The sequence below is a fragment of the Fundulus heteroclitus genome, chromosome 19 (assembly GCF_011125445.2).
Source record: "Fundulus heteroclitus isolate FHET01 chromosome 19, MU-UCD_Fhet_4.1, whole genome shotgun sequence".
Classification (NCBI taxonomy): Eukaryota; Metazoa; Chordata; class Actinopteri; order Cyprinodontiformes; family Fundulidae; genus Fundulus; species Fundulus heteroclitus.
In genome coordinates, this window is record NC_046379.1 from 500,574 (window position 1) to 527,115 (window position 26,542).

Genomic DNA, 26,542 nt, shown 5'->3' on the forward strand with positions numbered 1-26,542 from the left:
ATTTGTGAATGGGAAGAAACAACATTGCTGCTCTCTGCAGGGCATTTCTGCAATACTGACGATATTAAAAATGGGACAGACTCTTTAAAGTTTGACGCAGCATTGACCGATAAAGATCTACTATAATGGAACCCTCTTTTAGGGGTGGAGAACTCAGTTAGATTAAACTCAAATGTTATTAAAAAATTATCAGATAGGACAGGGTTGTGAGGAAATGCTGTTAATTCTTCACAATCAATGCCATATGTCAGCACAAGGTCTAAAGTATGGAGCCAGGGGTGCGTCTGTTTATGCACATTTTGAGCAAAACCAATTGAATCTAGGATAGTTTTAAAGGCTACACTTAGGTTATTACATTCTGTGTCAACCTGCACCATTGATTACATCTCTCAGCATTTGTAGCCAACAAGTCTGAAGACTTGTTATAGAAGGTGAAACTGAATATAAAAGTTATAAATAAAGGTTTCCCAGCAGTGGCATCAGACCTGGCCTTGCCAGAAAATCTTCCATTAGCGTTCAGTCGTCTTCTGGTTTTGGTTTCCCTCCTTGTTGTTTTCTCCTCTTCGTTGATCTCAAAAGCCTGTTTCTGGGTCTGAATGCTTGTTCCTCTCCTGGGTCTGCTTTCATAACTCCAGTACACACCGATGTTACGTCCAGTCTGAAGTGCTGCTGCTGGTTTCTAACACATGTTAATGCTGAATGTTTCTGCAGCTGCAAGAACTGGAAAATGTGCTTAAATGTCATTTCCTGGAGTCCGCTGACACTTAATTCAGTTAGTAGTCAAAGTATCCGACTTAAAAACGGGTCCTTCTTCCAGAGGCTGGTTCATTATCACTCGATGATTCTTGTATTTCAACACAGAGCTGAGAGCATATATTTAGACCGGGTATGAAAGGACATCCTCTTTTTGCTCACTGATATTAATTCACACTGAACTGTCACTGCTTTGTCTGAATTAATTTAATTTGCTAAGAAAAATGAAAAATATGTTGTTTATTCCTTTCTTCAAAATCAGAAGACTCGGTGAAAGCCCTCATGATGGTGATGATGATGTCATGGCCTTTTAGGTCTCTGATACGTTAATTAGCAAGATGTGAGTTAAATGGAGGCACACCTGTGATTGTATTTTAAGGCAACACCTTAATCAGCTGCTTTCTTGTGGCATCATGGGGAAATCATAAGAAATCAGCCAAGAGATGAGGAAGAAGATAGTTGTCCCTCCTGAATGACACCACCCTCAATGGGCTCTATGTGAAGGAGACAAGCCTGCCTTCAGGTGGGAGGTAGACCATCTGGTGACCTAGTGCAGTCAGGACAACTTTGAGTTCAGCATTAAAATCAGAGATTTTAATTCAGGGAGTACACAGCTTCCCCCTCCCCCTGCAGTCCCCCCATTCACCACAGTGGAGTCCTTCCTCCTCCTCCTCTGAGCAGGCTTTCTGCTCTCTGATTAAAAGTTGATCCCAAAACTAAGAAATATATCCAACTTTGTTTTTTTTAAAACCTCTAATTATTCAATGGAAAACTAAAACAGTTCTTGTCAGATGGATAAATACATTGATAATTGTATAACACTGATTGATTTAGTAATAGAATGATTCATTTCTGCTACATCTGTTTTTTTTTTCAGTTTTTACTGAAGCTTACTGAGCAAAGCAGAGTTTGTTGTTGAAATTTTAAAACGCAAAGAGGTTGAAGAAGCTATTTTAGAAATCTCATACAACTTTAATGTGATTTACTTTGTTATCCTGAAAAAAAAAAGACACAAGGTTCAGTCAGAAAGGAACTTGGAAAGGCGTCCAAGCGGGACGAGGAAATCAGCGCCGTCCAAGTCAAGCAAACACAGAAATAATTAGTCTGGCCAGTGTAAACCTGAGCCGACACACAATAAAAATATCATTAGGGTTCAGCAAAGAGAGCGCTGTGGACAAAAAACCTCAAATAATACCTGAAAACAAACAAAGATGTCAGGAAGCATCTGCTTCTTTCTTTATTAATAAAAACACCGGCGGCTGTTTGGCTGATCAACCCGGTGGGATTTCATCTGATTAGAGTAGAAATCTTCTCATCATTCTGTGCTGGTCATGTTTGTCGCCTCTGAAAGCATCGCCTTGGAGTTATGGAGGAGAAACTTCCACCACGGCCCGGATGCTGCAGAGCAAAGAGAGAGAAAACTGAGCAGAGCTGCTTTTTTCTCAACATATCCATTCAGAAAGACGGACTGGTACCATTTGCTGTTCTTCATGAGTTCAATGGCGTCGTTGATTTGGTCCAGCGCCATGTTGTGGGTGATGAACTCGTCCAGCTTCACCTTCTTCTCCAGGTAGGCGTTAGTCATCGCTGCCACACCGTCTTTAGCCTTAAACCCTGAGACACAAACCCGGTCCGAATGCATCCAAACCCACAACAGCAGAACCGTGGAAGCCGCTGACAGATCTCACCTCCAAACACCGTGCCTTTCCACGTGCGTCCACAGATGAGATGCCGGGGCCGGATAGCGATGTCGTACATGTCGGTCCAGCCAACAATCACGCTGACGCCCCAGGCTTCCATGCTGGACTCCAACGCGCTGCGCTGCATGGACAGACAGAGCAGGATGTGGGCCTGGTTCAGGTCTTCAGCATTAACACAACATCAGCTTCCCTCACCATGACCTCCACATTCCCAACACACTCCAGAGAAAAGTCCACTCCCCCATTGGTCATCCCAGCAATCACTTCATGGATGGGTTCACTGTGATCTTTGGGGTTCACAACATCAGTGGCACCGAACACTTTGGCCTTCTCGAACTTCTCGGGGTTGATGTCGACGGCGATGATCCTCTGGGCTCCTGCAGCTTTGCAGCCCATGACTGCAGCCAGGCCCACGGCTCCCAGACCAAACACAGCACAGGTGGAGCCCGCTTCCACCTGAAGGAGAGGGGAGAAGCTATGAAAATAAGTCCAAACCGCTTCATCTTACAGTCTGTTCAGTTATTTCAGTCATAATTAGTCTTCTAACTGTTACAGGTAATCTTTCCCCATCTATGCAGGAAACATTGCATAGATGAGGGGAGATGTCTTCAAGGTCCAACAAGAAAGTCCAGACATGCTTGTCTCCATCAAGACCTTCCAGCTTCTCCAGGTGAAGTCCAGGGTGGATGGGACGTGTACACCAGCCCGTCTATTATCAGGCTGGACCCTCAGAAAAGCCTTAGTTCTTCCTGACACTATGAAAAACAAGCTAATCTAAAGTTGGTTCTAAAGCAACACAGGAGGAACTCATCAGAAAGGCAAAAATATAAGTAAGTATTGCTCAACTATTGATAAAGTAGTATATGCAAGTAAAAAATAAATATTCACGTTAAACAGAGGAAATACTGCAACTTATTTACACGACGTGAGACAAAATATACAATATGCATCCAGAGTAGCTAAAACTTCTGCACATGGACATCAGCATCTGAGAGACAGTGTAAATGATTTTGGACCAGATCAACATCAGCATGGTGTGAACACTGCTGGGAGCAGTAGATGGGAGGAAGGATCTGTGGAAGCGCTGCTTAGAGCATCCAGGATGCAGCCGTCTGTCACTGAGAGAGCTCTGCAGCTCTGCTGCACCGTATAAAGTACCTTAAATCTCCTTTTTCCTCATTCTGCTGCTCTGTTTAAGCTTCAGCAAGCCGTCTTCACCACGTCTAGATCTCTAAATGCATTACGTTGCTGAGAGGTAACTGGTTGATTCAATTAAACATCTGAACAGCTGTACCTAATAATGTGAGTGTTGAGTGAATAACTCTTCTGGCCTAGGAGCATCTCAGGGTGGTTGGAGGCCACATTGAGGCGATACAAACGTCATTAATAATTCTCTCTGAACAGCTTCCTGTGATGCACACCTTGGCGGTATTCACTGCTGCTCCGTAGCCGGTGCAGATCCCACAGCCGAGGAGGCAGACCTTGTCCAGAGGAGCATCCGGGTGGATCTTGGTGGCAGCTATCTGGTTAATCACCGTGTACTCGGAGAAGGTGCTGGTCCCCATGAACTGGTGGACTCTCTTCCCTTTACAGGTGAACCTGGACTCAACTCCGGCCATAATCTCCTGACGGACTCTGGTCCTGGTCAAGACAACGAGGTAGAAGAATGTGAGTTGTTCTAGAAAAAGGCAGCACAGAAAAAGTTCAGAATGAGGAGACACTGGAGTGGACAGCAGCAGGTGAGGTCTCACCATGCTCTCTCACACTGGTTAGTCCTTGGACTCTTACAGAAACGACACTCCTTACACTGGCAGAGGAAATGAGGAATCACCTTGTCTCCTACAGGAAAGGAGAACAGTACGGTCAGTATGGTCTGAAAGAGGACACAGAGATCTGTCCCTCCATAAATCCCAGGGTTAAAGACGGGGTGCAGAAGATCTCCACGGAAGATCTGGACTGATCTTCCGTGAAGTAGGAAAGGAAAGCGAGCTCCACACTAAGAAGATCCATGGATGCAGAGATGGAGAAAGTACTGTTGGCTGGTGTGACCAAGGAGGACAGCAGAGACAGCTAAAGGACCAGGCCAGCAGTTTCTCTCCTTTGTGACAATGATGTCCGCCATCGTGTTGCTGAAGGTAAAAGCTTAGCCTGATTAAGATTCTGCAATCTGGTCAACTTTACTGAAACGTTATTTAGAATACACGTGTGTGACGCTGAAGAACAGGAACATATTTAGTTTCAAATCCCCAAAAAGAGTAAATTTTTCAGAGATGGACTCTCATCCATCAGAGAACTGACCGGGCTGGAATTCTGTGACTCCAGGTCCGACACTCTCCACGATGCCGGCGCCCTCGTGGCCGAGGACCGTCGGAAAGCCATCTTTGTTCATGCTCTCCAGAAGGTGGTACAGGTCCGAGTGGCACACCGATGTCGCTACTATCTGCACCAGAGACAGTAACCGTGGCAGTGAGTGTCACCTTTATTGACTTTTTAACTAGAACAAGCCAGATTTAGACTTTCATGAAGGAAGCGTGAGCAGGAACATCTCCTACCTTGATGCGGACCTCGCCGGCCTGTGGTGGAGCAACTTCTATCTCCTCTATGACCACAGGCTGGTTGGGCTCCCAGGCCACTGCTGCCCGGCATTTGATGACCTTGAAGTCAAGCAAAGAAAGAAAAAGTAAACTACTTTATATTATAAGGTGGACTTCTATTGTCTTCTTAGTGCAGAGGGTCTATGATGTGCTGCCAAAGCTTCATGCCTGGGGAAAAATTTGATCCCTGGCAGTAGCTCTCTGTGTCCCCATGACCAAAAACCAAAGGCCAAGCTGATATCTGAGCCATGCAACAGCACAGTAATTCATATTGTTCATAAAGGCACTGCTGTTGGACTGTGTGGACCCAGATATAAGTCTTATCAGACCCTAAGGACGATTTGCATACTTTAAGCTTTTCTGGAAGCGTGTCCAATCAACTGATTTTATAAAAAAGTGTGGAAATGTTGTCGTGTGTCTGCATTTTCTATGTAACCTGTGTAATTCTGTCTGTCTCTTCAAAGATCTCACTATGGCAACACGTGGTGACTGTAAAGATTAATTCTGGACTGATTAGCCCAGCAAACACCTTGACGGCCAAAAGGAGGAAAGTACCTTATCACAGAGGGAGAGAAATGTCAGACATGACCCAGGACAACTTCAAGTCTCCTCCACAAAGCCTTCTACTGGCAACTCCAGGCTGACCTAGGAATCCTGCTGAAGATCCCTCAGTGATAGAACCTCACCGTGTCCAGATGTGGTTTTACCTCCAAGTCTACTAAACACCTGATCATCCTGGAGCTCACAGAGCAATGGAAAGACGCTGCAAGCAGATTAAAGGACCACTCTGTTGTCCCTCTGCTGACTTCTCCTACTGCTCTCCAATCTGCTTTGTTTGTTGTTATTTTAACTTTTTGTTCTCTATCATTTTTTTCTTCATAGAAGGTACACCTGGTCTGGCGTTCTGTTAGCTGTGACATCATCAGGGGAGGCAGATCATCCTCTATTACCATCTAACATAGAAAGTACTCCTGGGTCAATGTGAGCTTCTGAGCTTTCTGTGTCTCTGCTCTGTCTTCTCTACCATAGAAAGTACTCCTGGGTCAATGTGAGCTTCTGTGCTTTCTGTGTCTCTGCTCTGTCTTCTCTTCCACCAACTCCACGGCGCTTCATGCTGACGGTGTCCGTAGTGTCTATCTGATCATTAGTGCTTTATTTCATTAGTAGAACGTCTACAGGTTTAAAGATGGCCTCCCTTCTAGCAACACTTTGGTTCTGTGGATCCAACAGAACCCCAAACCATCAGCCCCCCACCACCGTGCTCCACAGTCGGTCTGAGGTTCTCCTGCTGACGTTCTGTTTGGGTTCCTCCAAGCTTTGCGCTTTGGGGAGATCTCCATACTGTCTTTTAGTAGAAAAGTCTTCTGAGGCCAGACTGATGCAGAGTCTGGGGTTAATAAGCACCAGGATCCCTCAGGAGGTGAGGAATAATTCCTTTCTGAAACAATGTCTTACAGCTGGACAGCGAGGACTTTCTGTCAGATAAAACATTTCCTTGTTTCACAGGAAGGATGCAGGGTTTCTCCTGCAGTGTTGCAGAATGATTTAGCTCAGCGGTAATAATACTAGGTCAGTTCTGGTCATGGATAATGCTTGTTTTTAAAAAGACATCATGTAAATTCATGATTCTTAATAATTAATGAGTGGTCCCACCTCTGGGTGAATTTACTGAGACGTTTCTCCTGAGCTGCCCTTCAGATGCCAAAGGTTTTTTTTTTTAATTGGCCTGGGAACCAGACCCTACGGTATTGTTCCCACCAGGGAATGGTTCAATGAACCAAAAACAACTAAATCTACAACATTTTTAATTACAGGCAGTGAATTATCCAGATTAAAATCAATTGCGGCATATAAGTAATGAAGCAACATGGTATTGCCAGATGACAGCTAGACTGATGAAATGAGGCTGAAACATTGGGGGGTCTGTCTGCACCAGATTAGAGCTTGTAGGTTATATTTCAGCTTTCTGTTTCCCAGAAGCGACGTGACATGCAGCAGCCACCAGCCAGGGTCATTTTCCCTGTTTTCCTCCTGCAGCAGCTGGAATAAAAGAACAAGTCTGACACAACAACACGTCTAGCTGCTACGCTGCTGGGACACTATTTGTTCTTTCTCTTCTGTAATCTGAGTGTCACTGAGAAAAGCTGGACATCTGCTGTGTAACGCGCAGACTAATGATTCCTGAGAGGTCTAGTTCAGATATGTAATTCTTCTCACCTTCCCAGCTGTGGCCATTTCTCCTGCAGAGATGACAGATTGATCCCGGCCTAGAAGGGAGTTAAGAGACGATCACAGCAGCAATCGAGCAGAATGGGCTGCAGGAAACAGCAAAAGATCTGTGCAACCTTGCAAACAGCGGAACAGGAAAGGACTTTAACCTCCAGGTCCCACCTACTCACGGCTCTGGAGACGCCGGCGTGGAATGGAAAAAGGAAGAGGCCGTGCAACGACAAGCTGCTTTTACTACTAACTAACTGTTTTAAAGCTGTCTCTGCTGCTCAGGCCAACTTGTTGCTCAGACGGTTGGTTGATGTCTGAGGCTCTGAGCCGTGTCCAAATCCTGTCCCACTTTGGCCTCTAGTCAAGTATTCACCCCTGACTTTACTTTAAAAGGTTTAGTGCTTTATTTCACACACTTTAACGCTGGTGTGGCTTTTAAGATAAGATAAGAAATAACTTTATTGTCCCACAATGGGGACATTCAGGCGTGACAGTGGCAAAAACACACACAGTTACTCTGGAGTAGCTAAAGAGGAGCAAATGGACATTAGCATCTGAGAGGAAGTAAATGATTCATGATCGGATCAGAACCTGCTGGACCTTCTTCCTTTTATCCCTCTAGAAGGCACCAGCTAGCTGTACTGTTGCTAATATTACTTTTGAACTTCTTTGCAATAATAAGAAATGAGATATATGTAATTCACTCTGAGTATTTTTGTTAAACTAATTTTCCAAAATGAATCCTGCTTTACATAAAACCCTGCTTACCCCATCTATCACTGCGGGGGTCTAATTATCTACTGCTAACCGCGTCCCGCTGCTTTCCTTTACAATCAGACCAGCACTTTGGAAAATAAATGTCTTTTTCTTCGTTACATCTTCCAATCGGTGCAGAAACCTTTTCCTTTTTTTTACTGTCACTTAAAATAAGAAGCTGAATGGAAACCTTGGTTTCAGAGGCTTGAATTAAATATTTTTATCTCTCAAGAGTCTGATGAGAAAATGAGTAAAATAAATCACATTCAAGCAACGGCTGGTAATAAAGCTGCTTCTACAAATTTCCTGCAAGGCTACAAAAAAAAAAAAAAAAAAATCTCCAAGCAAGAAGTACAGTCGAACTCGAACAGTTTGAAGTAGAACCTATTAAAAGATGACAGTTCAGTGCTAAAAGTGAAAACAGCCTGACATCAGTAATTTAGCTCATTTATTCAGCATCAGTATAAAACAGGGATCATAGGTGAGCGATCCTGTGGTTTCAAAGTGAGACGATGGTTTGATGTCACCACGATGGTCTCACTGTGGAGAAACACTCAGGACTGTCCGGATGCTGCAGAATAAAATCAAACGCACGTTAGAATAGTTCCAGCTATTAAAACATATTCTACCATTTCTCCAGATATTTAGCAGCGAGGATCTGAGCGGGTAAAGAGACGCACCACTGGCCGTGCTTCATCAGCTCCACAGCTTCATTGATTCGGTCCAGAGTCATGTTGTGAGTGATGAACTCGTCCACCATCAGCTTCTTGTCCAGGTAGGCCTTGACCATCCCAGAGACGCCGTCCTTACCTTTGAACCCTGAGACAGAGCAGAGCATCATCATCAGCAGGGACGGGTCCAGGACTGAGAGAGCGAGGGCCGGGCCCCGCAGGCCAGCCACCACCACATGTGGATGTAGGTTAGATTAAAAGGAAAGCATCTGCCATAAATGAAGCTGAAGCCACATAATTACACACCTTCTATAGAGACAGAGGTCCACATGTTTAACTTGTGTCTGCCTTTAAATCACACTAAACATTTTTTGCTTTTGGTCATTTTTTGCTTTTGGTCATTTATTGTTATTTTGAACACCAAAATAACAAAGAAGTATAGATTTTTTTTAATGCAGAAGTTTACAAGAATTAAAATCAAGATAGTTTAAAAGCCAGACAATGATGTCATAAAATAGTGAGCTTCTGCTAGTTTAATTTCCACTTATCATCCAAAGTCACAGGAAAGCAGACCTTTAAAGTGAAAATACTGAAGTTGTCTGGTAAAGGCCACACCGTCTGGCTGTCTGAACCGCGGACAGCAGCTGTAGATGCTGATAAAACCAGAAGCTGTTCACACTGAGCTACATCTTGACATCGCTTTATTTGTCTCACCTCCAAACAGGGTGCCGGTCCATTTCCGTCCAGTCATGAGCTGAATGGGCTGAGCGCTGAACTCCTTCATGTCTGTCCAGCCGGCGATCACGCTGACGCCCCAGCCTCGGGCGCAGGACTCCAAGGCGCTGCGCTGCACACCAGGAGACACACCGAGTCACGCACCGCTCACAGGTAACAGTAAAAAGTTAAAGCTCACCATGACTTCCACGTCTCCAATGCATTCAATGGAGAAGTCCACGCCTCCGTCGGTCATCTCCGTTAGCACCTGCTGGATGGGTTCACTGTGATCTTTGGGGTTCACAACATCAGTGGCACCGAACACTTTGGCCTTCTCGAACTTCTCGGGGTTGATGTCGACGGCGATGATCCTCTGGGCTCCTGCAGCTTTGCAGCCCATGACTGCAGCCAGGCCCACGGCTCCCAGACCAAACACAGCACAGGTGGAGCCCGCTTCCACCTGAAGGAGACCTCACTGTCATTCCCATCCTGGGAAGTTAAGGCCGTACAGCTACAAAGAGTTTTAAAACGTACCTGCTCATTAAACATGTACAAACCCCGTCAATATTCCTGCTGTTTCACACATAAAAACATTTAAATCTGGATAAATCATTTCCACCGCTAATGTGACAAATATCTTGTACAGAACCACTTCAAAACTAGCTAAACTTTTAAAATAAGAACATCTTTAAAACCTACTGAAAATACCAAGATGAACCGCCATTTTTTTATTTTATTTCAGCGTTCAGTCTCCTTGAGTTGACAGCTACCAGAGAATACAGTAGATGTGATGGATCTGACTAGATCATCAACTGGATCGGTATGCAGCGTCGTTACAGGAGCAGAACTATCACCAGGTATCAGTCAGACGGCTGCAGAAAGTGTCAATAATTGGAGAAAATGTTTGAATGCAGTAAAAAAAAAAAAATATTTTCCCCCAAAATTGATTAGAAAAACAAGCTAAACAGAACACAGAATTAGCTTTAATGAGGAGAAAAACGAAGAGAACATAAAGCTGTGAAGCTGAAATAAAGGATAATGGAAAATAGAGGAGTAGGAGGAGAAAGTAGCAAAGTAGCTAGTATGTCCTCTGGGAGCCTAAGCCTGTAGGCAAAACAAATAAATAAAGATACAGATAGCTCAGGTTAACCTTCCTGCTGCTGTTTCCAGCAAGTACAGGTTGGGATTTGCAAGTATTTCCACACAAAAGACGGAAGCCTTTCAGTCCCAAGTAAACATGACAAAAACTGGAGATCAACCCCAAAACCCGTCAGGCTCAGTAAAAAGCACCGAGACCAGCACAGAAAGAACCCCATAGCAGGAACACAGTGGTGGCAGCATCATGCTCTGTGGTTCCTCAGATAAAACCAGAGCTTTTCTCAAGGTGGACGAAACTGACCAGTCAGGTTTGACCCAAAACCTTCATAATAAAAGAATAACTTCAACGGAGGACCATAAAAAACAGTCCCTAGTTAAATCTAAGGGGGTATGTGGGTCACCTGCAGAGGGCTGTGGACATGAGACGTCCTCAGCAGCTGACAGATTGTGAGTCAGTACACATCAGGAGGTCAAGCTGTGGGATGTTGTCAAAGAAAACTGAACGCAGAACTTAAATCAAAAAGGGTTTCAGCAAAGGTGTCCACAGACATGCCACCGTCTTTTATCAGGCGGTGTATAGAGGAGACCCTGGTTGACACATTAAAATTTGCACTTCTTAGAGCGGCTGTCACATTAAATGCCACCTTCACGCACCTTGGCGGCGTTCACAGCTGCTCCATACCCCGTGCAGATCCCACAGCCAATCAGACAGACTTTGTCCAGAGGAGCAGCGGCGTCGATCTTAGCCACGGCGATCTCCTTCACCACCGTGTACTCAGAGAAGGTGCTGGTTCCAAGGAACTGCAGCAGTTTCCTCCCCTTACAGCTGATCCTGGAGGCTTCAAAGCTTTTCTCATCAACTTTACCAGCGGACCTGAACACAATGTTTATTCCATAAATATCGTTCACATCCTTAAAAAAAACATTTTGATTAAATGATTTGAAAATGGAAGGACAGCGATAAGATCAGTACCCATTGACACACAGGTTGGTCTTCGGACTCTTACAAAAGCGGCATTCTCGACACTGAGGCATGAACAACGGGATCACCTTGTCTCCTAAATCACAACCATCTCTTCTTGATATACAGCAGATACCAAACCAACAGAATTAGTACTTTAAAAGGAGATCCTGGCAGTTTGGTTGGTTTTACTGACCTGGCTGAAATTCGGTGACTCCGGGTCCGACGCTCTCCACTATACCAGCTGCCTCATGACCAAAAACAGCCGGAAACACAACTTTGTTCATGCATTTTGTCAGGAAGTATAGATCAGACTGACACACTCCTGTTGCCACAATCTGCAGAGAAAACAGCAGAAATAATGAAAGTAAAGATGCTTTGAGAGTTTGGTCTCCTTTTTAAGATTTTAAGGTTTAGAGGAGATGTTTTCCCAGTAAGGCGTCTTCCTGGCTCTGGGTTTAGGTATTTGTTCTTCGGCTTTATGCCAAGACTGTTCCAGGGGGAACTGCTGGATGGTTTATTGTCGTTGGAATCAGCACCATGTTCCTTGTTTGTGCTGGTTAGTTGTGGCTCTGACTTGTTATTTTTTAAAACCATCGGTGGAGTTATGTCATTGTTTAGAATCACTGGCAGGATTGATTCAGTTCCAAAACCAGCATTTACTTCTGCATTGACTTCAAGCCAATATCTTTTCAATTCAATGTCAGCGATTTTCTGGAGAAGCTTTTCAAAGCTGGCTAGCTGATGTTGGTTCGTCCTTCTCTCAGATCAGATTAAAATAACATGGAGAAAATCCTTAAACAGTAACCCAATGAACAGTAATCCTTCCTGCGGTAAGGCGCATTGTGTCACTTCCTGTTTTCACGGTGTGAACTACGGTCTGTTGCTCCAGACTCTCTCGCTTTTATCTTTAATCTCTTTGCTGTAACATAACATTCTCTGTTGCTGCACATCACGTTTGGGAACTCCTCGTGTTTCACACGGTTTGCTTTTCTTGGCGTGGTAAGAGGGCGCTAGCCTAGCTTTAGCCCTACAATGGCTTCTTCCCCTACTCTTCCATCCTCAGACTTCTTATCTGATTTGGTGTTAAACACTGACAAGGTTATTATAGTGGGGGATTTCAACATCCATGTTGCCACTGAATGTGATAACCTTAGTGTAGCCTTTAAAACTATCCTAGATTCAATTGGTTTTGCTCAAAATGTGCATAAACCGACGCACTCTTGGCTCCATACTTTAGACCTTGTGCTGACATATGGCATTGATTGTGAAGAATTAACAGTATTTCCTCACAACCCTGTCCTATCTGATCATTTTTTTAATAACATTTGAGTTGAATCTAACTGAGTTCTCCACCCCCAAAAGATGGTTCCATTATAGTAGATCTTTATCGGACAATGCTGCATCAAACTTTAAAGAGTCTGTCCACCTTTTAATATTGTCAGTATTGCAGAAATGCCCTGTAGATAGCAGCAATGTTGTTTCTTCCCATTCACAAATAGATGTCTTTGTTAACGGTGTGACTTCGTCATTGCGTTCTGCATTAGACAATGTAGCTCCCTTGAAAAAGAAGGTGATTATTCACAGGAAGCTGGCTCCCTGGTTTAATTCAGAGCTGCGTTCCTTGAAGCACAATGTTAGGAAATTGGAGAGGAAATGGCGCTCTACACACCAAGAGGAATCCTACCTAATCTGGAAAGACAGTCTATTGTTGTATAAAAAGACCCTTTGCAGAGTTAGAGCAGCATATATTTCATCATTAATTTAGGAGAATAATCCTAGATAAAATAATCCTAGATTTCTCTTCAGTACAGTTGCCAAACTTACCCAGAGCCACAGCTCTGTTGATCCATCCATTCCCTTAGCTCTTAGCAGTAATGATTTTATGGAATTTAATTTTTCATAAATAAAATTGATTCCATTAAAAATAAAATAATTGGCATCCTCCCAAACATGATTACCTCGTCCTCAGTAAGTGAGGCAGTGTTGGAGGAATCTTTAGAACCTGCGCAGTGTTTGAACTGTTTAGAAGCAGTAGAGCTTTCTGAGCTATCTAAAATTTTAGCTTCATCTAAACCTTCTACCTGTATGTTAGACCCAATCCCAACCAAGTTGTTTAAGGAGGTATTCCCTTTGATCAGTGGTCCTATTTTAGACATGATTAATCTATCCTTAGTAAATGGATATGTACCACAGGTTTTGAAAGTAGCTGTTATTAAACCTTTACTTAAGAAACCTTCTCTTGATCAAGATGAGTTAGTAAATTACAGACCTATATCTAATCTTCTTTTCTTATCTAAAATTCTTGAGAAAGTAGTTGCTAATCAACTTTGTGAACATTTACAAAGTAATGACCTACTTGAGGAGTTTCAGTCAGGCTTCAGAGCTCATCATAGCACTGAAGCAGCTCTGGTGAAGGTCACTAATGATATTCTCGTGGCCTCAGATAATGGACTTGTGTCTATACTTGTCCTGTTAGATCTCAGTGCTGCGTTTGATACAGTTGATCACAATATTCTCCTACAAAGACTTGAGCATACTGTAGGGATTAAGGGGAAAGCATTAGGCTGGTTTAAATCTTATCTGTCGGACATATTCCAGTTTGTTCATGTTAATAATAAATCTTTCTCAAACTCTAGGGTCACCTGTGGAGTACCACAGGGTTCAGTCCTTGGACCAATTCTCTTTACTATATATATGCTTCAGATTGGCAAAATTATCAGACAGCATGGGATTAATTTCCACTGTTATGCTGATGACACTCAGCTATATTTATCCATAAATCCTGATGAATCCAATCAGTTACTTCGACTGCAGTCATGTCTTGATGACATCAAAAGCTGGATGACTTTAAATTTCCTGCATTTAAATTCTGACAAGACCGAAGTTTTAATCTTTGGGCCAGAGTCTTCAAAAAATAAACTTCTTAACCAATCACTTAATCTGGATGGCATTAATCTGGCCCCTGGTAATAAAGTAAAAAATCTTGGTGTTATTTTAGACCAAGACATGTCATTTAAATCCCATATTAAACAGGTTTCCAGAGTTTCCTTTTTTCACCTCAGGAATATCGCCAACATTAGAAACATTCTGTCCAGGAGTGATGCTGAAAAACTAGTCCATGCATTTGTTACTTCAAGGCTGGACTATTGTAATTCTTTACTATCAGGAATTCACAAAATGCAGTTCAAAGCCTTCAGCTGATCCAAAATGCTGCAGCAAGAGTTCTGATGAAAATCAACCAGAGGGATCATATTTCTCCAATTTTAGCTTCCCTTCACTGGCTTCCTGTTAAATCAAGAATATAATTTAAAATTCTCCTTCTAACGTATAAAGCCCTTAATAATCAAGCTCCATCATATATCAGAGCTCTGATTACCCCGTATGTTCCTAACAGAGCACTTCGCTCTCAGACTGCAGGTCTGCTGCTGGTTCCTAGAGTCTCTAAAAGTAGAATGGGAGGCAGATCCTTTAGCTATCAGGCTCCTCTCCTGTGGAACCAACTCCCAGTTTTGGTCCGTGAGGCAGACACCCCGTCTACTTTTAAGACTAATCTTAAAACTTTCCTTTGTGACAAAGCTTCTAGTCAGAGTGGCTCATGTTACCCTGAGCTACCTCTATAGTTATGCTGCTATAGGCTTAGGCTGCTGGAGGACATCAGGGTCTATTTCTCTCACTCTGCTGAGTTCTACTGTTCTCCAGTTTTGCATTGTTTGTTATTATTTTGTCTTTTATCTCTTTGTTCTCTCTCTTTTTTCTTCATAGTAGGTACACTAGGGGTCCGTTCTTCGTACGTCGCTAACTCAGTTTGCTGGATTTGATTGTTGACGATTTGGCATGATCTTGGATCGTTCGGTTCTTCGAAACTCATCCTGGACTTGTTGTCATAGCAACATGTGCGCCAGCTTAAACCTGCTCACTAACAGGCTTATTTCATGTAAACAGGATTAAATTGCAGCTTTATAAGCAGAGGAAAGAGGGAAGTCTGTCATAGCCATGTCCATTTTTACAACAGCAACCTGTTGCAGAAGGTGCATGAATAATTAGCAGAGCTTTTCGAATTATTCGCATATTGTGCAATAGACAGGATCCTTTAGCGCAGCGCGACAATGTAATTGTAGAGAGATTTTTCTTGGTGGCTGTTATAAACAGATAAAAACAGACTGCTTGTCAGGACTTTGAAGCAATCAACTGGTTCTCTTATATAGGAAATGTTTGACCAATCTGTATAATCTGACCCAGTCTTTATAATCTGATTGAATTTGACTTTGTAAAGTGCCTTGAGATGACATGTTTCATGAATTGGCGCTATATAAATAAAATAAAATTGAATTGAATTGAATGAAGACAAAAATCAAAGGTTTGTTTCACCCAACTTTACTGCAGTTTTGCCTAGGAGAAAAGAAGTTTAAATGTAAATATGCACACAAGCAGGTAGCAGAGAAGAAAAGCGTGGCAGTGATAGTTAAATGTAACTAGGAAGCCGTTCTCCTGTTGTGTGTTTCCACAGTAGTGTCACGTTTCTACAGAATTATAAATAAATGTGTGAATATTTACAGATGTTGAGCATTATCAACAGCATTTCCTTTTGTTTCCTCTCACCTTGATCCGGATCTCCTTCTCCTGAGGAGGCGCCACCTCAACCTCTTCGATCACCAGAGGCTGGTTGAACTCCCACGCTACTGCTGCCTTGCACTTGATGACCTAAAGGAAAGTGGTGCAGAGGTGAATCTCCCAGCCGTCTCCATCATCTCTGGCAGTGATGGAGCAAAGCTCTTCAGATGCGGTACGGCTTCTTTACTTCCTGAAATACTTCAGGAAAATTCTGCTTTCTAAACTTTACATTATTAAATCAGAGGAAGCGTTCTTATCCCCAAACATGCATTAATAAACATGCATTAATAAACATTTATAGTTGTTTGGGAAGCAAAACCAAAGCATCTTTGTAAACTAATTGTTTGCTTGTCTGGGATTATTTCAACAGTTTCATATAGTGTAAAATATACAATGTTTAGTATGAAAATTATTATTGAATTAACATAACTTTATCTTGCTTTATCCAATGCATGGCGGACACATCTGACAGAAATGTTCTTACACAAGCAGCAGTTTAAAGTCCAGCCCTCACAAGGCAAACATTGGCATTTCTGCTGCAGGGTTTATTATAGCAATACAATTATACAGGTTAGTGACATGCAGAAATAAAATGACTTATTTAGTTTTCCTTGTAGGATTGCTTACCAATGTTGCTCATTAACACCAATTTTAAATAAAGAGACTTTCCAAATTTTGCATAAACAAACAAACCAAACAAGGTAAGAACCAGAACCTAATCAAACACGTCTCAGTCTTGCAGCTCTACATTTTTTCTACTCAGGAAATATTAGGCAGCTGTGCTAATTACATCACCAGAAAATATGGGAAAACCTTACCAGAGAGAAAAGATGTGAGTGTACGTGTGATTGTTCTCACCTTCCCAGCTGTGGCCATGGTTGCTGCTGCAGGAAAATGTCAGCGGCTCAGATGGAGGCAGGGCGGCTCCAACCACAGAGTCCGGGACTTTAACCTCCTCAGGTCTAGGTGATAATCCTCCACCAAGTTGACAGAGCAGCTAACCCAGGTTACATTTTAAGCAGCAAACACTCACTAAGCCTGGCTGATTGTAAACCCCTTCAGCCCACGCGTATACCTGTACGGGCCGCTAGGGGGCGGGACTACACCTTTAAATTTATGTCACTTTTTCTAAATTCTTCTAAAAATGAGGCTTTAAAGTTTCTGGTTTTACGGCACTTTAAACCCATGAGATGCAGTTTAAATCTCAAAAGTTGTTGACGCTCCGCCCCATCCCCCCCATGGTGGGTATCATTACAAACTAGAGACTCTGGCCTTTCCAACGAGGTGGAGCACGTCTTTGTCCGATGTGTTAGTCTCTGGTTGCTGTGCGTACCGGAGACTGTACAACTCACAGCTGCATTATGCACAGACTTCTCAACTTTTCTGGAAAGTTAGCAGTGAGATCATGTTAATTTTCAGCGGGGTAGGGTGGTTTCCCTGTCAATGCAAACGGACGCTGGAAGAACAGAACCAGTCAACTCTGTCTCATTTTTAACCAACTAGAGGAGAGGAAACACTTTGTTCAGTTCGTGGGTTAAAACAGAAAAACAACACAAAACTGTTCTCCCGTGATTATTTCAACATAACCAGACTGCCTTATATGAGGAGAATCATATCTGTTCAATCTCCATCTACAACATCTACGCTCAGTATTGCACCTTTTCATCACCAAAACTCTACCTTCCTGAGTCCATTCAGCTGCTGCTTTATTCTTGGAAAATATTTTTAGTTTCTAGATAGACGGTCTATCTAGAAACTAAAAATAAACCAACCCTAAAAATATCTATTATACACCCGCATGAATGGATCAAATGAAACAGACCCCAAATGTACAAATAATCACGGAATAAAGAGATAAAGTAGTTTTAAGTTCTTGCCGGTATTATTACATTCTTTAAGAATAGAAAACTGCCATTTTATTTTATTAAAGAGTCTCACTCATTCTCAACCTCTTCCTCTTCTCCCTGTCCCTCAGGAGTCAGTTATAATAAACCAGTCTTTAGCCTTTTTTAGGCAGGAGACAGTCAGACTTTTATGACACTAAAAAGGAAAATAGTTGCTCTAAAATAAACTTCTCAAAGGTTTATCTTTTTTGGGTCATTGATGTCTCTAACATCAGTGTTGACCTTAAAGTCAGCATCTGACACTGACCGCTACAGACCTGAGAGTAAGACTAGAGAATAATCCTAACTTTGATGCTCAGTTAAAATCTGTGGTCCAGTCCAGCTTTTTCAAACTGAGACAGCTGACTAACGACTTTAATCTATGCTTTAATTACTACTTGCTTAAATTCCTGCACTAAACTGTACTCTGGGTGTAATGACCAGAACCAGTCGAGTTTTTGGACTATGGGAAGAAGCTGGAGTACCCAGAGAGAACCCAAGGATGCACAGGGAGAACATGGATACTCCATGCATTATATTATCATCTTTCTCAGGTGTCAGGTGATGATATTTAATATAATAACAATTAATATGGAAAAAGACTGGATACACTTTAGGTATTTTATTTGAAAATCACTATGAAATGTATATATTTTACTGGAAACTGTGTATAGATATAAATATATAGGGTGTAGAGCACAATAAGATAAATTATAGGTATAAATATATAAAATGTAGAAATTAAAATTTCGCTTTGGCAAAACTTCTTTTCAAACTGATTCTAATGGTTTAATTTTGTCTGGTTTTATTCTTATTTTTGCTCCTCTTTAGATATGTTGTTTATAGGTAGGAATAAAGTTTCTGTTCTTAATTTTATTTTTGTCTCAAAAGACAATGTCTGTGGACTAAATAGCATAAACCAACATTTACTTTGGATAAATAGGTTGATTCTTATTAGAAAATATTTGATTTAGTGTAGTTGATTTGTTAAATTAGGCCCAGTCATCGTGTCTCCAGCTCCATCCTGCAGAATTCAGCTAAACATAAAGAAACAGTCAGACTCCACCTGATCAGCTCCTTTATCTTTATTCAAACTTCAGCTATGAACTCATGACAGTTTCCTCCATTATTTCTTACACTGAAAGGTTTTTCTGAGCGACGCTTGCGGGTTTTGGTAACGCCTTCCACTCCTGACGCTCCTGGACTGCTCAGCACCTTCAGAACCCTGGAAATTATGTGAAAAACCAAAAGTAGCCAAGAAAATTCTGGAATGTTACTTCTAATCTCTGAGAAAGTAAGAAATATCTCAGGTTGTCTTACTGTTGTTTTTAATGTCATGAAGGAACCGCGTTGCTCCTACTGAGAACAAACACTCAGGACGGTCCGGATGCTGTGGAACGACATAAAAAGATCTAATCAGAAGATTTCCACCAAGGAAAATGTTGGTTTGTGGAGTTAATTAGCAGCAAAGGTTGTGGCAGGAGAAGAGACGCACCACTGGCCGTGCTTCATCAGCTCCACAGCTTCATTGATTTGGTCCAGAGTCATGTTGTGAGTGATGAACTCGTCCACCATCAGCTTCTTGTCCAGGTAGGCCTTGACCATCCCAGACACGCCGTCCTTACCTTTGAACCCTGAAAGTAAAGCAGGAGGTCCATCAGATAGGCAGTGGGCCACAGGTTGAACAATTAGGGGAACTAATTAGGGCAGAGCAGGTCTCACCTCCAAACAGGGTGCCCTTCCATGTCCGTCCAGTCAGGAGCTGGACTGGCGGAGCGCTGATGTTTTGGAGGGTGGTCCAGCCAACAATCACACTGACGCCCCAGCCTTGGACACAGGACTCCAGGGCGCTGCGCTAGAAGAGGAGAAAACCAGTCACAGGAGACCTTTATCAGGTTTTATGTCAAATCAAAGCTAATTTTATTAATCAAACACAGATAACCTGAGCGAATGGGGGATAAAAGCTCAGAACCTAAACACCAACTAGAGGTAAAGCTAAAAAAAAATCATAATATTATGAAAATGTTCAATATTTTCTGTGAGAAAGTTAAATGAATGATTCAACACACACACAATGAACTATTTCAAGCTTTTATTTATTGCAGCTGTTTCTGCAAAGGAGGCTCAGCTACGTCTTATTGTTGGGGGTAATCACTTTTACACATGGATCCAGGCTGTTCAGGACTGATTTAATGAATTATTGAATCATTTTGTTCATGTTTGTTGATGATCTGAAAGCTTAAAGTTGGGTAAACATTCTTAATGACATTGTATGAAGCTCAAACATTAAAGATCACCATAACTTCCACGTCTCCAATGCATTCAATGGAGAAGTCCACGCCTCCGTCGGTCATCTCCGTTAGCACCTGCTGGATGGGTTCACTGTGATCTTTGGGATTCACAACATCAGTGGCACCGAACACTTTGGCCTTCTCGAACTTCTCGGGGTTGATGTCGACGGCGATGATCCTCTGGGCTCCTGCAGCTTTGCAGCCCATGACTGCAGCCAGGCCCACGGCTCCCAGACCAAACACAGCACAGGTGGAGCCCGCTTCCACCTGAAGGAGACCTCACTGTCATTCCCATCCTGGCAAATTAAGGCTCTCATTGACTGCCATACAGATACAGATGGTTCCTCTTCTTAACCTCAGCTGTCTGACTATAAATGTCATCTTTACGCACCTTGGCGGCGTTCACAGCTGCTCCATACCCCGTGCAGATGGCACAGCCAATCAGACAGACTTTATCCAGAGGAGCAGCGGCGTCGATCTTAGCCACGGCGATCTCCTTCACCACCGTGTACTCAGAGAAGGTGCTGGTTCCTGCCAGCTGCAGCAGTTTCCTCCCCTTACAGCTGATCCTGGAGGCTTCGAACTCTTTCTCATCAAACCGCGCAACAATCCTACAGAGAACATCAGTTAATTTACTGCAGCCTAACGAACACGTCATGAAACCTGACAATTAATGGAAAATCATGAGTCAGTACCCGTTGACGCACACGTTGGTCTTCGGACTCTTACAGAAGCGGCATTCTCGGCACTGAGGCATGAACAACGGGATCACCTTGTCTCCTAAATCACAGAGTATTAGAAGATTTGATCTCTCCGCAGCACAAACCAGACATGGGAAAAAGAAAACGGACCAACTTTTTCTGGGTTTACAGACCAGACTAAAGATCCTGGAGTTTGGGTGGTTTTACTGACCTGGCTGATATTCGGTTACTCCGGGTCCGACGCTCTCCACTATTCCAGCGGCCTCATGACCAAGAACTGCTGGAAACATGGCTTTGTTCATGCATTTTAACAGGAAGTATAGATCAGACTGACACACTCCTGTTGCCACAATCTGCAGAGAAACAATGAAAGTGAAGATGTTCAGGGTGTTTGGTCTTCTCTTTAAGGTTCAGCGTGTGGCAGGACATGGACTTCTTTCCTCAGGGAGGAATGTTCTCATCCCACTCTAGATTTGATATGTTTGCCAGAGATCCATTAATTTAAAGGCCAAGTCCAGTCCTTAATAGCTACTTTCCTGGACCTTTTAGATGCATCCCTTCTCCAACAGACTGGATTTAAATGACTGAACGTCCTCATCAGCATTCAGAGGCCTGGTAATAACGTTCTGCAGCTAAAGGTTGCAGGTTGTAGCTCTCCAGGACTGGACCCAAGCACACCTGCACCATATCTAAAGGAATCCTAAATTACTCTAAATGATCACCTCTTTTTGTTTCCTCTCACCTTGATCCGGATCTCCTTCTCCTGAGGAGGCGCCACCTCAACCTCTTCGATCACCAGAGGCTGGTTGAACTCCCACGCTACTGCTGCCTTGCACTTGATGACCTAAAGGAAAGTGGTGCAGAGGTGAATCTCCCAGCCGTCTCCATCATCTCTGGCAGTGATGGAGCAAAGCTCTTCAGATGCGGTACGGCTTCTTTACTTCCTGAAACACCTGAACCTGTGGGTTTCTGCTTTCTAAACTTTACATTACTAAATCAGAGGAAGCGTTCTTATCCCCAAACATGCATTAATAAACATGCATTAATAAACATGCATTAATAAATATGCATTAATAAACATGCATTAATAAACATGTATAGCTGTTTGGGAAGTAAAACCAAAGCAGGTTTGTAAAATCATTTGTGGCTCTTCTGGGATTATTTAAACAGTTTCATATGATGTTAAACATTTAGTATGAAAATTGAAAGAAGAGAACTTTATGTTGCGTTGTCTAAGACATCAGGAGGTACCTACAGTCTCCTCCTGATTCTGGTCTAGCTGCTTCTTAAAGCCTTTACATCAGTTAACAGGACAGGAAGCAGATTATCTCCAGCCAGGCGGGCCAGACAGTTTTCTCTCTCAGAACCAGGCTGGGCTCCATCCAGATGCCTTAATGATAGCTTCTAGCTTCTAGCTGCTGGTCCCTCACCTTTCACAGGCTCAGCAGTAACAGCTCTTCTCATGGGGGGAAAGGAGCTTCAGACTGCTGTGCTGAATTCAGACGGCCTTTAACTCCCACGTCATTATGTGATGAAACGCTCATAGATGATGAGAATGAAATGTGGGCCTATATCCTTCCAAAAATCAACTACAAAGTGCTCAATCTCTTTTCTCTGGATATTTTCATTGATTTACATGAGGGGGCTGTGCTGATACATCATGGCACCCAAAGAATTGTGGGATATGGTTATTTATGAGATAACAGAGGTGGAGGCTGAGAAGAACTGACAAAGCCAAGGAGTGTGGCATGCATAAACTAATGGACTCTTCTCAGTGGATGTGGAGATCCCTGGGATCAGATGGTGATGTGGATCCTGGAAGACAACACGGGGGAATCGACCAATGATGAGCAGCTTTGCTCATCCACAGAATCTGACGTAACCGAGAGTGAGACACGTTTTCACATGTGTGTATGAGAGTCCAGTACTGAAGCCGTAAACCTCTCTCTGCTTTTTAGATTAAATATGTTGAAGCATAGTTTCTGTTTCCAGATTATTTTTATTACTACAGGAGTCTCTGAAGTCTACAATTTGAGAAAACCACATTATTCAGGCAAAGAACCTAAGAGAACCGCAACTGGATGCGATCAATCTGTCATCAATACCTGAAGGGTTCCTAACACCGGTAAGGTAGGAAAAGTTTATTTCTATAGCAACTTTTCAGCAATAAGACATTCAAAGTGGTGTAGATGAAGGAAAAACAAAGGAATAGCCTAAATAAATCCTTGACTAGAATTATTTCATACATTAACAAACATGCAGAAAGCAAACAGATTCATCACTAAGAATCGTAAGAAAGCTGCAGTTTGAGGTCTCTGATCTGACACTAGAGCTAAAACACAAAACAGGGAAAAGCACAGTGTGTGCCTGTGTGTTTTAGTGTAATCATGTCTGTTTGTTTGTCGCTGAACTGTTCCAAAAACTGCTTCTCGTCTTTTGCTGCATGATCGACGGCTTGAAGGAGCCGTGATTCTCTTTGTGCAGCCAGTCTGACAGACAGCTGCTGCTGCTTCATCCTGGCTGCAAACCCGCATATGAAGCTTCATACGCCCTGCAGACGGAGCAAAGAGTCTCCAGTCCATTTACACTTTGCACAAAAGTATCAGATGCAGTGCAGAGAGATCCACAGCAGGGTGTGCGCTGGACCCCTTATAGAGCATGTAAAATGGAGCCAGAACGGAAAGAAAGAAAGAAAGAAAGAAGGAAAGAAAGAAAGAAAGAAAGAAAAGGAGCAGAGAGGAGAGGCTGAAGAAGACTAGAGGTGAAGAGTGAAAAGTCCAGCAGCCGATCCTGCACAGTAGTTACAGAAGGAGGTTAGTATCACTGTGAGGAACCAAGGCTTAAATCTGACTCAGTTATAAACAAAGGTTTTCAGGTACTGCAAATGTTTAAGTACGGTTAACAAGGAGCCAATGGAAAAGAAATGTAATGCTAAAATGTCCTTGAATTCAGGTTTAGTGTACCCTGCATTAACTCACGTTCTACAAATGTTGAAATCATTGTTATACTAATGTGTTTTACTTTGCTTAACCTGGTAAAATCCCACTGAGTTTAGGAAAATGTGCATTAAATAGTCAATTAGTAAATGAAAAAATGAAATGTTGAGGGCAGCAGTGGAGCTGCTGCTGACATGGAGGTGGAGAACAGCAGCAATAAGGAGCCAGACAGGAACCTTCAGGTAGGAGCACAGCACACCTGCAGGTTCTAAGGTTCTGCTGATGGAGGCGGGGCCTGAGTTATTGTCCCCTGGCAGAGATACTGAGGTAGTCCACCTATCTTCTACGTGACTTGCAGAGACATCCACGTTGGTCGGCAGTCCAGGGATTCACAGAACCAAACCTTTGGCACTGATGGAGAGGGAATCCAAAGTGTTTTATGGATTCAGCCCTCATGCTCCGTTCTGCTGCCCAGCCACAGATGCATCTTCCCTTTAGAAGGAGCTAAACAGACTTTGCAGCAGGAATAGTCATTTTTACAAAGAGTCAACCAAAAAGAGTTTTAGCTCATTTCTATGATAAGCTTAAGCTTTATCTAAAGATCTCTTTAAAGGAAGGTTACCTCATTTGACACGAAAATAATTACCCAATATATTTCCCAAATGTCTAGCAGACTAAATGGCAGACACATCTGGACAGAAATACTGTTGCACAAGCTGCAGGTTGAAGTCCAGCCCTCACAAGGCAAACATTCCTGCTGCAGGGTTCATTACAGGTTAGTGGCATGCAGGAATAAAATCACTTTTATTTGTACGTTTACTTCCTAATGCTGCTCTTTAAAACCAGTTTTAAATAAACTTAAATTTTTGCATTAAAGGAGCAATAACTGATAATGACACCTAGTGTTGCCATTAGGAACATCACAGAGAACATCCGTTTCCTCAACGGTGCGTTGCTGCTGTGAAACACAGAACGTGTCCATGATGACGTGTTCTGGTTCTGGTTCTGGTTCTGGTCCGCTTCTCTTACTGGCTGCCATGGCTGCAGGCTGCTGCCGTTTTACCAACATAAAATACCAAAAGCTCTGTACTGGGAACCCTGGGAACTTTCGTCTGATTGGCTCAGGAACCAGGAAGTAAACACGGCTACACTCTGAACCAAAGTAGTTCTGGACCGTAGTTCTGGGTTTCAAAGGAGAAAACCGTGACTGAGACGTCGCTGATGGAGAGAACCGACTGTTTCTAGGGAACGTTACTAACATCCCAGGTGACGAATGAAAATGATTAAGTTTGATTTTACAGTAAATTTGTTACTTATTGCTCCTTTGACTAACAAACCAACAGGATCAGAACCAGAACCTAATCAAACAGACCTCAGTGTTGCAGATGTAGTTATTTGGTCAGGAAATATTAAACTGTTCTGCTCATTACTCCTGCACAAAATATGAGAAAACCTAACACTGTAAAGTGAGAAAAACTCAATTCTCATCAAAATGTTGTTTAAACTCATATTAAATAAATGCCATAAACTGTGGGATAGAAAATGCTTGATAGCATAAAATATTTAAGCTGAGTCTGCGCATAAAAAATGAAGTATTTGAAAGAGGCGGAGACTCGTGCAGATCAGTTTAACGTCATTGGCTGATGTTTTGGCCATGAACAAAGTGGCTGTTATGATTATAGGGATGTAGTCAGTATTACAGAATAAAGGACCTCCTAGGAAACTGAACACTATGAGATGTTTCTGAAATGCTTCACTCACATAAAGAGGTCCAGTGTCCTGAGCAATGCACAATTGCAAGATTAATCAACATAAAAACATAATAAGAAATATGAAAAGTAGCTTAGGATCCAGACAGGATTCTCCCTGAGGCTGATTCCCCAAAAACAGCTCACCAGCACTATTAAGTTAGGTCTAATAAAAATGATTAAGTTCTTAGAGTTGTGCAAACCTAATGTGCACAACTTCCACATACTAACATTTTCTAACGTTCACTATATATCATTGTTGTTGAGGCAATGAGTTTGCATGCTTTTTAAAGGTAAAGTCACCTTAATGAACCTTACCAGAGAGAAAAGATGTGAGTGTGATTGTTCTCACCTTCCCAGCTGTGGCCATGGTTGCTGCTGCAGGCAAATGTCAGCGGCTCAGATGGAGGCAGGGCGGCTCCAACCACAGAGTCCGGGACTTTAACCTCCTCAGGTCCAGGTGATAATCCTCCACCAAGTTGACAGAGCAGCTAACCCAGGTTACATTTTAAGCAGCAAACACTCACTAAGCCTGGCTGATTGTAAACCCCTTCAGCCCACGCAAACCGGTACGGGCCACACCCCTTTTTTTAGTCTACCTTTAAATTTAGGTCAAAAACAGTCACTTTTTCTAAATCCTTCTAAAAATGAGGCTTTAAAGTTTCTGGTTTTACGGCTGATTGCATCACAGTATCTCATGTTTTGGGTATAAATCAGGGATTTTCTTGATAAAGAGTCAATCCCAATGATTCTGTGTCCAGAAGTGAATCATTCCTTTAGTCCTGATGAGCCGATACTGCTGATTTCATCACACATCATCTCTGACCTCTTCCTCAATCAATGTTTCAAAGTCAAGAGGGCGACAGGAACAAACAGACCAGCAGGTGGCGCTAATAGGATTT

General features: G+C 42.7%; 3 protein-coding genes across 5 annotated transcripts; all 3 read right to left on the reverse strand.

The window, feature by feature from the left end:
- Window positions 1–1,960: 1,960 nt before the first annotated feature.
- Window positions 1,961–7,818, reverse strand: LOC105939743 (alcohol dehydrogenase 1). Of its 2 annotated transcripts, XM_036150871.1 has the most exons (10): window positions 7,447–7,818; window positions 7,265–7,362; window positions 5,006–5,107; window positions 4,752–4,893; window positions 4,205–4,292; window positions 3,875–4,094; window positions 2,649–2,909; window positions 2,442–2,574; window positions 2,229–2,367; window positions 1,961–2,151 (listed from the first exon to the last, which is right to left on the reverse strand). In XM_036150871.1, the coding sequence occupies exons 2-10, from the start codon at window positions 7,280–7,282 to the stop codon at window positions 2,118–2,120; spliced, it is 1,137 nt and encodes a 378-aa protein (XP_036006764.1). In that variant the 5' UTR covers window positions 7,283–7,362; window positions 7,447–7,818; the 3' UTR covers window positions 1,961–2,117. The 2 variants fall into 2 exon arrangements, with proteins under 2 accessions (XP_036006764.1, XP_012737473.2); XM_012882019.3 differs by having other exon boundaries at window positions 7,265–7,818.
- A 637-nt stretch (window positions 7,819–8,455) lies between these two features.
- Window positions 8,456–17,062, reverse strand: LOC118556073 (alcohol dehydrogenase 1-like). Its single transcript, XM_036150874.1, has 9 exons — window positions 16,940–17,062; window positions 16,070–16,171; window positions 11,664–11,805; window positions 11,480–11,564; window positions 11,161–11,380; window positions 9,608–9,868; window positions 9,409–9,541; window positions 8,704–8,842; window positions 8,456–8,594 (listed from the first exon to the last, which is right to left on the reverse strand). The coding sequence occupies exons 1-9, from the start codon at window positions 16,955–16,957 to the stop codon at window positions 8,561–8,563; spliced, it is 1,134 nt and encodes a 377-aa protein (XP_036006767.1). The 5' UTR covers window positions 16,958–17,062; the 3' UTR covers window positions 8,456–8,560.
- Window positions 17,063–19,034: 1,972 nt separating this feature from the next.
- Window positions 19,035–26,179, reverse strand: LOC105939744 (alcohol dehydrogenase 1). 2 transcript variants are annotated; one of them, XM_036150872.1, is made up of 10 exons: window positions 25,993–26,171; window positions 21,699–21,800; window positions 21,168–21,309; window positions 20,951–21,035; window positions 20,647–20,866; window positions 20,262–20,522; window positions 19,687–19,819; window positions 19,460–19,598; window positions 19,285–19,354; window positions 19,035–19,189 (listed from the first exon to the last, which is right to left on the reverse strand). In XM_036150872.1, the coding sequence occupies exons 1-9, from the start codon at window positions 26,008–26,010 to the stop codon at window positions 19,321–19,323; spliced, it is 1,134 nt and encodes a 377-aa protein (XP_036006765.1). In that variant the 5' UTR covers window positions 26,011–26,171; the 3' UTR covers window positions 19,035–19,189; window positions 19,285–19,320. The 2 variants fall into 2 exon arrangements, with proteins under 2 accessions (XP_036006765.1, XP_036006766.1); XM_036150873.1 differs by lacking the exon at window positions 20,262–20,522 and having other exon boundaries at window positions 25,993–26,179.
- Between the last annotated feature and the right edge of the window lie 363 nt (window positions 26,180–26,542).